The 16201-nt window shown below is 44.7% G+C and overlaps 1 protein-coding gene across 1 annotated transcript in view; it reads left to right on the forward strand.

Moving 5' to 3' along the window:
* Nucleotides 1-402: 402 nt before the first annotated feature.
* The window catches only part of LOC137426429 (uncharacterized), a 132791-nt gene continuing 116992 nt past the window's right edge, over nt 403-16201 (forward strand). The window contains exon 1 of the mRNA XM_078779445.1: nt 403-1704. Within this exon, the coding sequence (XP_078635571.1) occupies nt 448-1704 (1257 nt within the window). The 5' untranslated portion in view covers nt 403-447. The remainder of the gene's footprint in view (nt 1705-16201) is intronic.

Consider the following 16201-nt stretch of genomic DNA (forward strand, 5'->3'; position numbering starts at 1 on the left):
TTCGTATTATTTGGTTAATTCAATTATTCATTCAATTATTCAAGCATGGGGCCAGTCACCTTCAGCAGTCAGATATGCCTCTCTGAGAGGATGGATGCGCGTGGTGATGAAACGGCAGCGCTGTCATTACGTCACGCGGAGGGCTGTCATTACGTCATCCCATTGGCTGCTGCTTCGAGCTCCATCCACGTCGGCAAAAAAATTCCATAAGGCAATAAAATCATGAATCGTGTAACGTGAGAACGAAAGACGAATGAGAAAGAAAGGAACGATCGATTTTAGAAAAAAAATATTGTACTGTACAGTGTTATAATTTATGAGGCAAATAAATCTATAATGGGAGCAAACAAAAAAAAAAACTAAAAGGCGTGGCGATGACGCAGAGTGGGCGGGGCCGGGGAGCGTGCCCTCCGGCGCGCACCGCGTAACATCTCGTGTGCCATCGCCATGCGGCGCGCGCCGCGGCCGGTCCGTCGCGCGCTCAGCTCAGCGAGCCGTGATCGAGACCGTGACTCGGGGTCGGACGGGTGCGTCCGGGACGCAGCGGCCGGGACGGTCGACGTGCTCTCCGCGACGGTGGCGGAGGCGGAAGATGTCGGGGGAGGTGATCGGGGATCCAGGGAAGAAGGAAGCAGAGGGAGGGATAGAGAGGGAAGGACGGGGCGCCGGCGCTCCGGTGCCGTTGATGGAGAAAATGGGGGAGAAGGAGAAAGGGTCGGCGCAGAGGGTCTCGAACCCGGCATGTTGCTCATTCCCGCCGTCGTAACTCTGGCAGAAGCCGAAGACATCGATGACGATTTTGAGCCAGAATTGGAGCGTGAATTGAAGCTCATGGACGCTAGTCCCCTGCGCACCTTGCCGGGCGGGAGCGCCACCATCTCCAAGACCTCGTGCGTGTTCTCTGCGAGAGATGGTCATAAACGCAAGAAGTCCTTCAACAAGCGCCGCCCGCTCAAGCATTTGGGAAGCCTGGTGTCACGGATGTTGAAGACCTTGTCTACCTTAGCCAACCTTTCCGGTCCTCATGAACAGATTGGACAACGACAGGAGGGAACGAACGTTGCGGACAGCGCCGACGTGAGCGCCGTCGACACGGCCACGACCGCCATCACGACCATCACGACCACCCCGACCACCCTCACCCCCGGTCCAACGGACTGTTCCGAGAGCTGCAGCGCGGGCGCGGAATCGGAGGACGACGGGGGATTCGCATCCTTCCGGGTCGGAAGAGCCGATAGGACGGACAGGACGAGCCTGCGTTCTGCGTCCGCTTCGGCCCTCGGTCGGTCCGCGTCTCCCGCTCCCGCCTCGGGTTCCAGGTCCGGCTCGAGCTGCGCGGCCGAACGCACCGTCCCCGGAGTCGCAGGTCTGCGTAACCATGGCAACACGTGCTTCATGAACGCCGTGCTGCAATGTCTGAGCAACACGGACCTGCTCGCCGAGTTCCTGGGTCTCGGTCAGTACAAGGCGGACCTCAGGGCGGACTCCCCACCGGACTCGCCGCTCCTCCAGCCGCAAGTCCTCCTCCAGGCGCCCTCCTTGCGAGCCACGTCCTCGTCCTCGTCCTCCTTCTCCGTGGCGGCGTCCACCAACGGGACACCCCGGCCACCCAGACTGCGCGGCGAGGTCACCGAGCAGTTGGCCACCCTCGTGCGGGCGCTCTGGACCCTGGAGTACACGCCGCAACTTTCCAGCGATTTCAAGGTCGTTTGGACGTGCACCTCCTTTTATTACATCAATCTGCATCAACTTCGGCCATTTTAAACCTCTGTCCCCTCCTTATAGTCAACAACCTCCACCTCTTTCACTCTTCATTTCTAATTTATTCATCGTGTAATCATCATCATGTCATTCATTCCCTCAGCTCATCTTTCTCCTAATCATTCAATCCCCATTCGCTTCATTCTTTCTACATTCGTTCTCTGCTGCTCCTTCTACACGCAACGCTCATTCATTCACTTTTCTATTGTATTTCGCATTTTATTATTCCCACCTTCATTCGTTTTATGTTTTATGCTTTACATCATTCATTCATTCGCAGTACAAACATATATTCTGTCAGTAGCTTTTGTTAGCCCAAATAACCCCCCCCCCCCCCCCACCATTGTCATTCGTTCATTCGTGCATCGTTCATTCATTTTATGTTTTTCTTTCACATTCACTTCTTATTTGCTGCACTCATTGATCCATCGATTCTCCTTTGCGCTCTCGTCATTCAGGCCTTTTTACCTGTTCGTTCATTTACCGAATACCGCTTGCTCCCATTATTTTAATTTCCAGTCTTTCTTCAATGTATTATCCTTAACCTGGATTTTTCTATTTATTCATTCCCCCAATCCTTTATTGTTTTCTTTTTTTAACCCAAGCTCATTTTTACCTCCGCCACCAAAGGTGGATGGAGCTTATGTTTTCACCCCTGTCTGTCTGTCTGTTTGTCTGTCCGTTTCTCAAAAAGTTGTGGACGGATTTGGACGAAACTTCGTAGACCGGTTGGGTGTCTGGCAAGGATGATTTGATTCGATTTTAGTGAAGATCTGAATTTGGATTTGGATATGAGACTTATTTAATTTTTCAGCGATTCCTCACCATTGGGAGATAGGGCCAAAAACGATACTTAGCAGGATATCTCAAAAAGTTGTGGATGGATTTGGACGAAACTTGTTGGACCGGTTTTGTATGTGACAAGGAAAAATCGATTCAATTTTGGTGAAGATCCAGATCCAGGTCCAGCTAGTAGAATTTTTAAAGTGATTCTTCACCATTGAGTGATGTGGCCAACCAGGTGGAGGTATGCTCTCTACTGAGTGCCGTTCTAGTTTCAACCAGTATTTAATTTCATAACTTGCTTGTTCATTTACATTCATTCCTCTCCATATTACCTTGTCTCAATACTCGCATTACTTTGTCACTCCGAACTGCGTTATGATTGTGCAAGCCAATACCAGAGGGGCATGCTTGCACACTGCAAGCAAGTACTGGGGTGCATCCCTATGTGCAGACATAATGAATATAAGCTTTATATATTTGATGAAGTGAATTGTGAGAGATTTATATTCAAGAGCACGAGGGTACAATGATACGCAAAGCAAAAGACAAACTCAAAATGTTGCTTATTCATAATTAATCGATGACCAAAAAAAATGGCAAGTCATGTGACGCAAATGCAGTCGTGCTAAAATACGCAATTTGGCGTCTGTCTGTCTGACTGACAGCGATACATTCGGTCGTTATTTATCCAATCTCTCCCAAACCCACTCTTTCTTCCCAAGGGGATTTTCCTCCTTTGATAAACGCCGTGTCAACGTGTATAAATAGCTTATCGAGGCGTTTTGTGGGGGCATTCCTACCAGAAGTAAAATATTAGAAACCACAAACACGTATGATTACCTTTTTTTTTTTAAAAGTCGATACTGCTGTTTAACACTAAACTTAAATATAATTGGAGGAATCCTGACGTCCTCGAGGCAGTATATGCTTATTGCGTCCGCCACAAATTAACGGACCCGAGCCGGGATCTACTGTAATGTATATACCCCAGAGAGGATAATAACATGACCCTTCCTTCCGCTCCCTTACAGAGTGGGTGTACTGGTTTAATTGAATATGCAATATTTCAAGTGTGCTTTCATAAATTACTACGATTACTTTGAAATCAACAAATTGCAACAACAAATTGCTCAGTAATGTACTATATAAGAGAGCTTTGGTGTGTGTGTGACTGTGTGTGTGACTGTGTGTGTGACTGTGTGTGTGACTGTGTGTGTGACTGTGTGACTGTGTGTGTGACTGTGTGTGTGACTGTGTGAGACTGTGTGAGACTGTGTGAGACTGTGTGAGACTGTGTGAGACTGTGTGAGACTGTGTGAGACTGTGTGAGACTGTGTGAGACTGTGTGAGACTGTGTGAGACTGTGTGAGACTGTGTGTCACCATTTCTCTCAGAGATGGCTGAGCGGATCTTAGTCAAACTTTCAGAGGTTCATCAGTGAGTGCCTGGGAATGTATTAGGCCCAAATAAATTATGAAAAAAAAGTTCGTTTTTTGGGATAAAAAAAAAAAAATCGCTCGATAGTGCCCAAGCCTTTTTTAATTAATGACAGTTATACACAAGTATACAGTCGCAAAAATAAATACAAAAAATAAATACAAGTGTACGAAATTGGTACTAAGGCTTCTTCTTCCTCATCGGCATCACACTTAACTCAGAAACGTGATGAACGCCACATTCACCAGCATATATTCAACGAAAACGCGATGAAACCCCTTCCTCTCCTGCCCCCCTCCCCCTCCTAAATAACTCGAGTAAATCAAGAATTGGTAATTAGAATGAGCTGTTTATTTAAAAGTTTACAGCTATGTTAATTTTTAATGTAAATACGACAAAAATATATTTGTTAAAGTGGCAGAAGAGGCAGTCATTGTTCGTGTTACCTAGCAAATAGCTCCAGTGTAAGCTTCATTGACTGGGGTCACGTGACTTGAAGTGAACAGACAGACCGAGTGACCAGCCTACATTTAAATGCACCAGCCTCCATTTAGTGAAGGATATTTTCATTATTACCTTCGCAAAAGCGGAAGGTTATGTTTTTGTTTGTTTTGTGATTTTTCCTGGGATTTTGGCTTTGAGTTTCATCAGTTTGCAAAATTTCAGCTTTCTAGCTGGCCCCCCTAGAAGGTACTAAACATTTATATCAGTGAGTTGGTGAGTGAGTCAGTGGTGAAAAGGATATACATATATATATACACAAAGAATTAAGTTAAGCACCCCCCCCGTTTTTTTACAACCTCGCACATTACAAGTTTGTTGTCGTCAAAACAGTGTAATATACCCATGATATTGCTATATTTTCTGGAGAAGTGATATTATGGTCACATAAAAACATAACAATCATGCCGTTTTCAATATTTTATTCTGAATAATTTAAGGTGAAAATTTTTGGGAATTTTAGGCATATTTTCACCTCAATTTAAGTATGGAGCTATAGGTCCATCACGGACAGTGTGGATGACGTTTATGTTTTCTAATGTACAGTCATTGTTCTGAGAAGACCTCTAGCGATCTTTGCGTCAATAACGTGTGTAGGACCCACGTGATCGGATCACTGACTCAACCCTACGTCTCATAGACCCTGTAAGCCGTCGTATGCGTTGCTGTGGCAGGTTGTTCCATTCCCGATGTAATGCACGTTCCAATTCATCCAGATTGGCTATTGGAGGGACCATCTTCGCAATTTGTCGTCCCAACATGTCCCAAACGTGCTCGAGGGGGTTCAGGTTCAGGACAGGATTAGGGGGTGCTTAACTTAATTCTTTGTGTAGGGGTGCTTAACTTAATTCTTTGTGTATATATATATACAGTCGTGGCCAAAAATATTGGCACCCTTGCACTTTTTTCAAATAACTCACAATTTTCTCCAAACATAAGTTGAAATTGACAAAAGTATTTGGTCTCCACAATTCTTTATTTCACTGTTGATATTACAGAACCTTTGTTTTTGATTCAGAACTTAATATATCCTTTTAAATCAGGAAATAAAAAGAAATGGCAATTGCAAAATTATTGACACCCGAGACTTAATATTTGGGAACACAGCCTTTGGACAAAATAACTGCAGTCAAGCACTTCCTATAGCCATGAATGAGCTTCCGACACCTCTCTACTGGCAGTTTGTCCCACTCTTCTTGTGCAAACTGCTCCAGTTCTCCAGGATTTGAAGGGTGCCTTCTCCCAACTGCAGTTTTCAGATCTCCCCACAGGTGTTCAATGGGATTTAGATCCAGACTCATTGCTGGCCATTTCAGAACAGTCCAGTGTTTTCTCTTGAACCATTCCTGGGTGCTTTTTGAAGTGTGTTTGGGGTCATTGTCCTGCTGCAAGACGCATGACCTTCAACAGAGACCCAGATTTCTGACACTGGGTTGAACATTGCGCTCCAAAATGCCTTGGTAATCTGATGTCATGATGCTATGCACACATTCAAGGCACCCAGTGCCAGAGGCAGCACAGCAGCCCCAAAACATCACTGAACCTCCTCCATGTTTGACTGTGGGGAAGGTGTTCTTTTATTTGAAGGCTTCATTTCGTTTTCTGTAAACATAGAGATGATGATGACGACCAAGTCGGCACGTTCAGCGCCTGAACATCATCCTCCCTTCATTTCCCCTTGTGAGTGTGATCGGGCCCGTGTCTGGGAATAAGTTAAGACTGTATAAGACTGCTCTGTGTCTCTTCGCCTTGTACATAATAGTGTGAATAATTATTAAACCTGTGTTCTTCCTTTTATTCGACCGTCTCGTCCCTTCCATCTATTGACTAAGCGTGGTACGAATAAAACCGCTCTAATCGGGTTCCAATACCAAAGGTAACTGCATGGACCACGTGGTACGCAATCCGCTCGGTGTACTCAAATTGCGCGTGGCTCGTGCGAGGCTTGATTCCCCGCTTCCGTGGCAGCGCAGGTACTTAGGTACGTGCGAACATCGTCCCGGAACCCTACCCTGCGTTTGCCCGGGAAGGGCGATTCAAGTCTCTCGGTTGCGCCGACCCAAAAAGAACAAGGGGCTTAATCTCCCCCTTGATAAGGGCAGGAGGGTCGCGTGGAAATCGTAACAATATATATATATATGCATATACACATACACATACACACATACAAACAAGGGGGGTTGACACTCATCTTTGTTTTTTTTCTGCTTTATTATCCTCACGCTTAAGAAAAATACAGGGGAATATTGTAATCGTCTGTCTGTCCATCACACTATCTCCTCCTAAAAGGTTGTGCAGAAATTCACCAAATTTGGTCGTTATGGTCACCACATGACAAGAAGAGATTCGTGAGCAGTATTATTATTGGCGCTCACCCCAGCCGAGGCGCCCTCGACCGGCCTTGCCACCTCACCTATAACCTTCCCGTGGCCATCCCAACATTTTTAGTTCTTTTTGAATGAATTTACGACTATAATTCAGCTTTTACTTGCAGCCGTAGAAGATTGACTTCTATAATTCAGCTCAGCTTTTAATTGCGAAATGGGCCCAGCTCGGCCGAGGTGGCCTCGACCGGCCTCGCCACCTCGCCCATAACCTTCCCGGGACCCGTCCCGGCATTTTTTGTATTAGAGGTTTCCTCCTATCTTTCACCGTTCAGGAGATTAGTGCGTGCAGACAAACAGACAAACAGACAAACAAACAAATGAAAAATCAGTCAGAGACCGAGGACTTGCCGGAATGTACTTTTTTATCCGCCATTTAGGACAAATATGGCGGCCGAACCACGTGACCGATGACGTCATCATTAACATATTTTATTCCCCATGGAGAGTTCTTTACAATGAGCCATGTCTCAATTTTTTCTGTTCAGCACTTTTGGAGATATAGTGGTGCAAAGTTTTGCCGTTTTTCCAAGATGGCGGCCGACCACGTGACATATGACGTCATCATTAACATATTTTATTCCCCATGGAGAGTTCTTTACAATGAGCCATGTCTCAATTTTTTCTGTTCAGCACTTTTGGAGATATAGTGGCGCAACGTTTTGCCGTTTTTCCAAGATGGCGACCGAACCACGTGACTGATGACGTCATCATTTACATATTTTATTCCCCATGGAGAGTTCTTTACAATGCGCCATGTCTCAATTTTTTCTGTTCAGTACTTTCGGAGATATAGAGGTGCAAAGTTTTTCGGTTTTTCCAAGATGGCGGCCGAACCACGTCACCGATGACGTCATCAATTGGGCACAGTCTATTCCAGGGCAAGACCAATATGTGTGCAAAGTTTGGCGATTCTACGTGCAACGGTGTAGACGCAGTGCTGCAAACAGACAGACAGACAGACAGACAAACAGACAGACAAACAGATGAAAAATCGGTCAGAGACCGAGGACTTGCCGGAATGTACTTTTTTATCGGCCATTTAGGACAAATATGGCGGCCGAACCACGTGACCGATGACGTCATCATTAACATATTTTATTCCCCATGGAGAGTTCTTTACAATGAGCCATACCTCAATTTTTTCTCTTCAGGACTTTTGGAGATGTGGAGGTGCAGAGGTTTTCGGTTTTTCCAAGATGGCGGCCGAACCACGTGACCGATGACATCATCATTAACATATTTTGTTCCCCATGGAGAGTTCTTTACAATGAGCCATGTCTCAATTTTTTCTATTCAGCACTTTCGGAGATATGGAGGTGCTAAGTTTTTCGGTTTTTCCGAGATGGCGGCCGACCACGTGACTGATGACGTCATCATTAACATATTTTATTCCCCATGGAGAGTTCTTTACAATGAGCCATGTCTCAATTTTTTCTGTTCAGCACTTTTGGAGATATAGTGGTGCAAATTTTTGCCGTTTTTCCAAGATGGCGGCCGACCACGTGACATATGACGTCATCATTAACATATTTTATTCCCCATGGAGAGTTCTTTACAATGAGCCATGTCTCAATTTTTTCTGTTCAGCACTTTTGGAGATATAGTGGCGCAACGTTTTGCCGTTTTTCCAAGATGGCGCCCGAACCACGTGACTGATGACGTCATCATTTACATATTTTATTCCCCATGGAGAGTTCTTTACAATGAGCCATGTCTCAATTTTTTCTGTTCAGCACTTTTGGAGATATAGTGGTGCAAAGTTTTGCCGTTTTTCCAAGATGGCGGTCGAACCACGTGACCGATGACGTCATCATTAACATATTTTATTCCCCATGGAGAATTATTTACAATGAGCCATGTCTCGATTTTGTCTGTTAATTACTTTTGGAGATATAGAGGTGCAACGTTTTTCGGTTTTTCCAAGATGGCGGCCGAACCACGTGACCGATGACGTCATCATTTGGGCACAATATATTAGAGGGCAAGACAAATACGTGTGCAAAGTTTGGCGATTCTACGTGCAACGGTGTAGACGTAGTGCTGCAAACAGACAAACAGGTCTCTTATCTGTCTCCCTCTTCCAAATCCTGGTGGCGTCTGGTCAAATCCGTTTCTGGTGTTTGTGCCCCCTCCATCCCCTCCCTTACCTCAAACGGCTACACAGCTGACTCCGCACGTGAAAAAGCTGAATGCCTCAACTCTGTGTTTGCCTCTAAATCTTGTGTCCCAAACCCATCCCTCTCTGTACCCACCATACCCAGTCGTACCCTGCTGCTCCTGGACTCCGTGTCCTTTCCTCCTGACAAGGTGGAAAAGTTTCTGTCAACCCTCGACTCTGATTCTGCAACTGGACCCGACGGCATCAGCCCACGGGTCCTAAAATCCTGCTCTGCTGCTCTATCTCACCCTCTCTCTGTTCTCTTCACCCTCTCTTTTGCTCAAGGTCAACTGCCATCTGCTTGGAAATCAGCCAACATCACCGCTTTGCACAAAAAAGGTGCAAAAACAGATCCTAGCAACTACAGACCAATCAGCCTTCTCCCAATTATCAGCAAAGTCATGGAATCCATCATTGCTTCTGATATGAAATCTTTCCTCTTCTCCAATGGCTTGATCTCTGATCATCAATTTGGTTTCAGACCAGGTCACTCTACTCTGGACATGCTGCTTCTGCTGTCTCAACAATGGATGGAGGTCCTCAATGCCAAACAGGAAATTAGAGCTGTCTCCCTCGACATATCACGTGCCTTCGACACAGTCTGGCACCCCGCTCTGCTCACCAAACTCTCCTCCTTTGGTATCCATGGAAATCTCCACGCATGGCTGGCGGACTTCCTCTCTAGTCGTTGTCAACGTGTGGCCCTGAATGGGTTTCTCTCATCTCCTCTTCCTGTTCAGGCTGGAGTTCCCCAAGGCAGTGTTCTGGGCCCCGTGCTTTTTCTGGTCTTCATCAATGATCTCTCTGACTCTCTCGAAAATCCTCTCTATCTCTTTGCTGATGACTCCACTCTCTGCCGCTCCATTCCTCTTCCCTCAGATCGGCAGTCTGCTGCCTCCTCACTCTCTGAAGACCTGGACAAAATCACAGACTGGTCAAACAAGTGGAACATGTCTTTCAATCCTGACAAATCTCACACTCTTACTATGTCTCTCCGAAAAGATCGACTGGACAACCCTCCCATCTACTTTCTCAACAATCCTCTCCAAGAAGTTCTGTCGCTCAAGATTTTGGGTCTCACTATCTGCCATGATCTTTCTTGGGAAAACCACATTTCCAAGCTGGCCTCCAAAGCCAGTCGCCGACTGGGCATCCTCCGTCGTGCGAAGTCCTTCCTCGGCACACCTGAGCTCCTCACCACATACAAGGCTTTCATCCGCAGCTCAATGGAATACAGTTCTCCCCTATGGGCCGGTGCTCCTGCCTCACACCTAGCTCGGCTTCACGCTGTTGAAACCAAAGCTTTCAGAATTATTGGAATCTCCCGCGATGAAGCTATCTCTGAGGGCCTTTCACTCACTCACCGCAGGCAGGTAGGTGGTCTTTCTGTCTTCTACCGACTCCTCTCCGGCCTTGCACCCCCAGCTCTCTCTGTGCTCTGTCCCCCAAATATTCCTACAGGTCGCACAAGATCTGCCAGCAACCCTCTAATGGTTAAACTGCCGAAATCTCGGCTCTCCGCTCACCTTCACTCTTTCATTCCTCTTTTCTCCCGCCTCTGGAACAAACTCCCTCACTCCCTTCAATCCCACTCCTCCCTCCAGGTCTTTAAAACAGCTGTTCACCACCATCTCTTATCTTCCCCCATCCAAAACCTTGATCTTTTCTACCCCCGCTAATTCACCCCAGATCCACCTTGTTTGAAATTCCAACTTCTTTCCTGGAAGTCCTGGCAGTGTCCATATGTTTTATACCTCTCCCACTGCCCCCTTCCCACGCCCCCCCCCCCCCCCAAAGCCCTCGCCCTCTCTCAGATCTCTCGATGTCTCCATGTCTCTCGGTCCCTGCTCTCAAATGTTGTGTTTGTGTCCTTCCCCCTCTCTCCCCATCTTGTCTACCGCTCCCTATGTTATATGTTTTATGTGTCGGTTTGTCTTTCTGTGTGATTAATGTTCGCTCTTTCACGAGCCTCGATATTGTATACAAAAAAAAAAAAAAAAAAAAAAAAAAACAGACAAACAGACAAACAAATGAAAAATCGGCCAGAGACCGAGGACTTGCCGGAATGTACTTTTTTATCGGCCATTTAGAACAAATATGGCGGCCGAACTATGTGATACATGACGTCATCATTAACATATTTTATTCCCCATGGAGAGTTCTTTACAATGAGCCATACCTCAATTTTTTCTGTTCAGGACTTTTGGAGATGTGGAGGTGCAGAGTTTTTCGGTTTTTCCAAGATGGCGGCCGACCACGTGACTGATGACGTCATCATTAACATATTTTATTCCCCATGGAGAGTTCTTTACAATGAGCCATGTCTCAATTTTTTCTGTTCAGCACTTTTGGAGTTATAGTGGTGAAAACTTTTGCCGTTTTTCCAAGATGGCGGCCGACCACGTGACATATGACGTCATCATTAACATATTTTATTCCCCATGGAGAGTTCTTTACAATGAGCCAAGTCTCAATTTTTTCTGTTCAGCACTTTTGGAGATATAGTGGTGCAACGTTTTTCGGTTTTTCCAAGATGGCGCCAGAACCACGTGACTGATGACGTCATCATTTACGTATTTTATTCCCCATGGAGAGTTCTTTACAACGAGCCATGTCTCAATTTTTTCTGTTCAGTACTTTCGGAGATATAGAGGTGCAAAGTTTTTCGGTTTTTCCAAGATGGCGGCCGAACCACGTCACCGATGACGTCATCAATTGGGCACAGTCTATTCCAGGGCAAGACCAATATGTGTGCAAAGTTTGGCGATTCTACGTGCAACGGTGTAGACGCAGTGCTGCAAACAGACAGACAGACAGACAGACAAACAGACAAACAAACGAACAGATCAACATACTTGCCGGAATCTTTTCCGGCAAGTAACAAACAAACGAACAGATCAACATACTTGCCGGAAATTTTTCCGGCAAGTAACGAACAGATCAACATACTTGCCGGAATCTTTTCCGGCAAGTAACGAACAGATCAACATACTTGCCGGAATCTTTTCCGGCAAGTAACAAACAGACAAACAAACGAACAGATCAACATACTTGCCGGAATCTTTTCCGGCAAGTAATGAAAAATCGGTCAGAGACCGAGGACTTGCCGGAATGTACTTTTTTATCGGCCATTTAGGACAAATATGGCGGCCAAACCACGTGACCGATGAAGTCATCATTACTTGTTTTCTAAACTAATTTATTCCTTGATGATGCTCAAGAAATTTCATCTTGATCGGATGAAGTTTTGTACTTGGCGAATTATGACGTCATAATGGAGGAACCTATGACATCATCATTAACATATTTTATTCCCCATGGAGAGTTCTTTACAATGAGCCATGTCTCAATTTTTTCTATTCAGGACGTTTGGAGATGTGGAGGTGCAAAGTTTTTCGGTTTTTCCAAGATGGCGGCCGACCACGTGACATATGACGTCATCATTAACATATTTTATTCCCCATGGAGAGTTCTTTACAATGAGCCATGTCTCAATTTTTTCTGTTCAGCACTTTTGGAGATATAGTGGTGCAACGTTTTGCCGTTTTTCCAAGATGGCGACCGAACCACGTGACTGATGACGTCATCATTTACATATTTTATTCCCCATGTAGAGTTCTTTACAATGAGCCATGTCTCAATTTTTTCTGTTCAGTACTTTCGGAGATATAGAGGTGCAAATTTTTTCGGTTTTTCCAAGATGGCGGCCGAACCACCTGACATATGATGTCATCATTAACAAATTTTATTCCCCATGGAGAGTTCTTTACAATGAGCCGAACCACCTGACATGCTAATTTTTTCGGTTTTTCCAAGATGGCGGCCGAACCACCTGACATATGATGTCATCATTAACAAATTTTATTCCCCATGGAGAGTTCTTTACAATGAGCCATGTCTCAATTTTTTCTGTTCAGCACTTTTGGAGATTTCGTGGTGCAAAGTTTTGCCGTTTTTCCAAGATGGCGGCCGACCACGTGACTGATGATGTCATCATTAACATATTTTATTCCCCATCGAGAGTTCTTTACAATGAGCCATGTCTCAATTTTTTCTGTTCAGCACTTTTGGAGATATCGAGGTGCAAAGTTTTTCCAAGATGGCGGCCGAACAACGTGACCGATGACGTCATCAATTGGGCACAGTCTATTCCAGGGCAACACCAATATGTGTGCAAAGTTTGGCGATTCTACGTGCAACGGTGTAGACGCAGTGCTGCAAACAGACAGACAAACAGACAAACAGACAAATTTTCTATTCAGCACTTTCAGAGATATGGAGGTGCAAAATTTTTCGGTTTTTCCAAGATGGCGGCCGAACCACGTGACATATGACGTCATCATTAACATATTTTATTCCCCATGGAGAGTTCTTTACAATGAGCCATGTCTCAATTTTTTATATTGAGCATTTTTGGAGATATGGAGGTGCAACGTTTTTCGGTTTTTCCAAGATGGCGGCCGAACCACGTTACCTATGACGTCATCATTAACATATTTTATTCCCCATGGAGAGTTCTTTACAATGAGTCACATCTCAATTTTTTCTATTCAGCACTTTGGGAGATATGGAGGTGGTAGGTTTTTCGGTTTTTCCAAGATGGCGGCCGAACTACGTAACTGATGACGTCATCATTAACATATTTTATTCCCCATCAAGAGTTCTTTACAATGAGCCATGTCTCAATTTTTTCTATTCAGTACTTTCAGAGATATGGAGGTGCAAAGTTTTTAGGTTTTTCCAAGATGGCGGCCGAACCACGTGATTGATGACGTCATCATTAACATATTTTATTCCCCATGGAGAGTTCTTTACAATGAGCCATGTCTCAATTTTTTCTGTTCAGCACTTTCGGAGATATAGAGTTGCAAACTTTTTCCAAGATGGCGGCCGAACCACGTGACCAATGACGTCATCACTAACATTTTATTCCCCATGGAGAGTTCTTTACAATGAGCTCAATTTTTTCTGTTCAGCACTTTTGGAGATATAGTGGTGCAAAATTTTGCCATTTTCCAAGATGGCGGCCGAACCACGTGACTGATGACGTCATCATTAACATATTTTATTACCCATGGAGAGTTCTTTACAATGAGCCATGTCTCAATTTTTTCTGTTCAGCACTTTTGGAGATATAGCGGTGCAAAGTTTTGCCGTTTTTCCAAGATGGCGGCCGACCACGTGACATATGACGTCATCATAAACATATTTTATTCCCCATGGAGAGTTCTTTACAATGAGCCATGTCTCAATTTTTTCTGTACAGTACTTTTGGAGATATAGAGGTGCAAAGTTTTTCGGTTTTTCCAAGATGGCGGCCGAACCACGTCACCGATGACGTTATCAATTGGGCACAGTCTATTCCAGGGCAAGACCAATATGTGTGCAAAGTTTGGCGATTCTCCGTGCAACGGTGTAGACGCAGTGCTGCAAACAGACAAACAGACAAACAGATGAAAAATCGGTCAGAGACCGAGGACTTGCCGGAATGTACTTTTTTATCGGCCATTTCGAACAAATATGGCGGCCGAACTACGTGATACATGACGTCATCATTAACATATTTTATTCCCCATGGAGAGTTCTTTACAATGAGCCATCTCTCAATTTTTTCCATTCTGCACTTTTGGAGATATAGTGGTGCAAAGTTTTGCCGTTTTTCCAAGATGGCGGCCGAACCACGTGACCAATGGCATCATCATTAACATATTTTATTCCCCATGGAGAGTTCTTTACAATGAGCCATGTCTCAATTTTTTCTATTCAGCACTTTTGGAGATATAGTGGTGCAAAGTTTTTCGGTTTTTCCAAGATGGCGACCGAACCACGTGACTGATGACGTCATCATTAACATATTTTATTCCCCATGGAGAGTTCTTTACAATGAGCCATGTCTCAATTTTTTCCATTCTGCACTTTTGGAGATATAGTGGTGCAAAGTTTTCCCGTTTTTCCAAGATGGCGGCCGAACCACGTGACCGATGGCATCATCATTAACATATTTTATTGCCCATGGAGAGTTCTTCACAATGAGCCATGTCTCAATTGTTTCTATTCAGCACTTTCAGAGAAATGGAGGTGCAAAATTTTTCGGTTTTTCCAAGATGGCGGCCGAACCACGTGACATATGACGTCATCATTAACATATTTTATTCCCCATGGAGAGTTCTTTACAATGAGCAATGTCTCAATTTTTTCTGTTCAGCACTTTTGGAGATATAGTGGTGCAAAGTTTTGCCGTTTTTCCAAGATGGCGGCCGACCACGTGACATATGACGTCATCATTAACATATTTTATTCCCCATGGAGCGTTCTTTACAATGAGCCATGTCTCAATTTTTTCTATTCAGCACTTTCGGAGATATGGAGGTGCAAAGTTTTTCGGATTTTCCAAGATGGCGGCCGAATCACGTGAACGATGACGTCATCATTAACATATTTTATTCCCCATGGTGAGTTCTTTACAATGAGCCATGTCTCAATTTTTTCTATTCAGGACTTTCGGAGATATGGAGGTGCAAAAATTTTCGTTTTTTCCAAGATGGCGGCCGAACCACGTGACCGATGACGTCATCATTAACATATTTTATTCCCCATGGAGAGTTCTTTACAATGAGCCATGTCTCAATTTTTTCTGTTCAGCACTTTGAGATATCGAGGTGCAAAATTTTTCGGTTTTTCCAAGATGGCGGCCGAACCACGTGACCGATGACGTCATCATTTGGGCACAGTATATTAGAGGGCAAGACAAATACGTGTGCAAAGTTTGGTGATTCTACGTGCAACGGTGTAGACGTAGTGCTGCAAACAGACAAACAGACAAACAGACAAACAGATGAAAAATCGGTCAGAGACCGAGGACTTGCCGGAATGTACTTTTTTATCGGCCATTTAGGACAAATATGGCGGCTGAACCACGTGATAGATGACGTCATCATTAACATATTTTATTCCCCATGGAGAGTTCTTTAAAATGAGCCATGCCTCAATTTTTTCTATTCAGTACTTTTGGAGATGTGGAGGTGCAGAGTTTTTCGGTTTTTCCAAGATGGCGGCCGAACCACGTGACCGATGACGTCATCATTAACATATTTTATTCCCCATGGAGAGTTCTTTACAATGAGCCACGTCTCAATTTTTTATATTCAGCACTTTCGGAGATATGGAGGTG

Source organism: Myxine glutinosa, chromosome 5 (genome assembly GCF_964187855.1).
Source record: "Myxine glutinosa chromosome 5, kmMyxGlut1.1, whole genome shotgun sequence".
NCBI lineage: Eukaryota > Metazoa > Chordata > Myxini > Myxiniformes > Myxinidae > Myxine > Myxine glutinosa.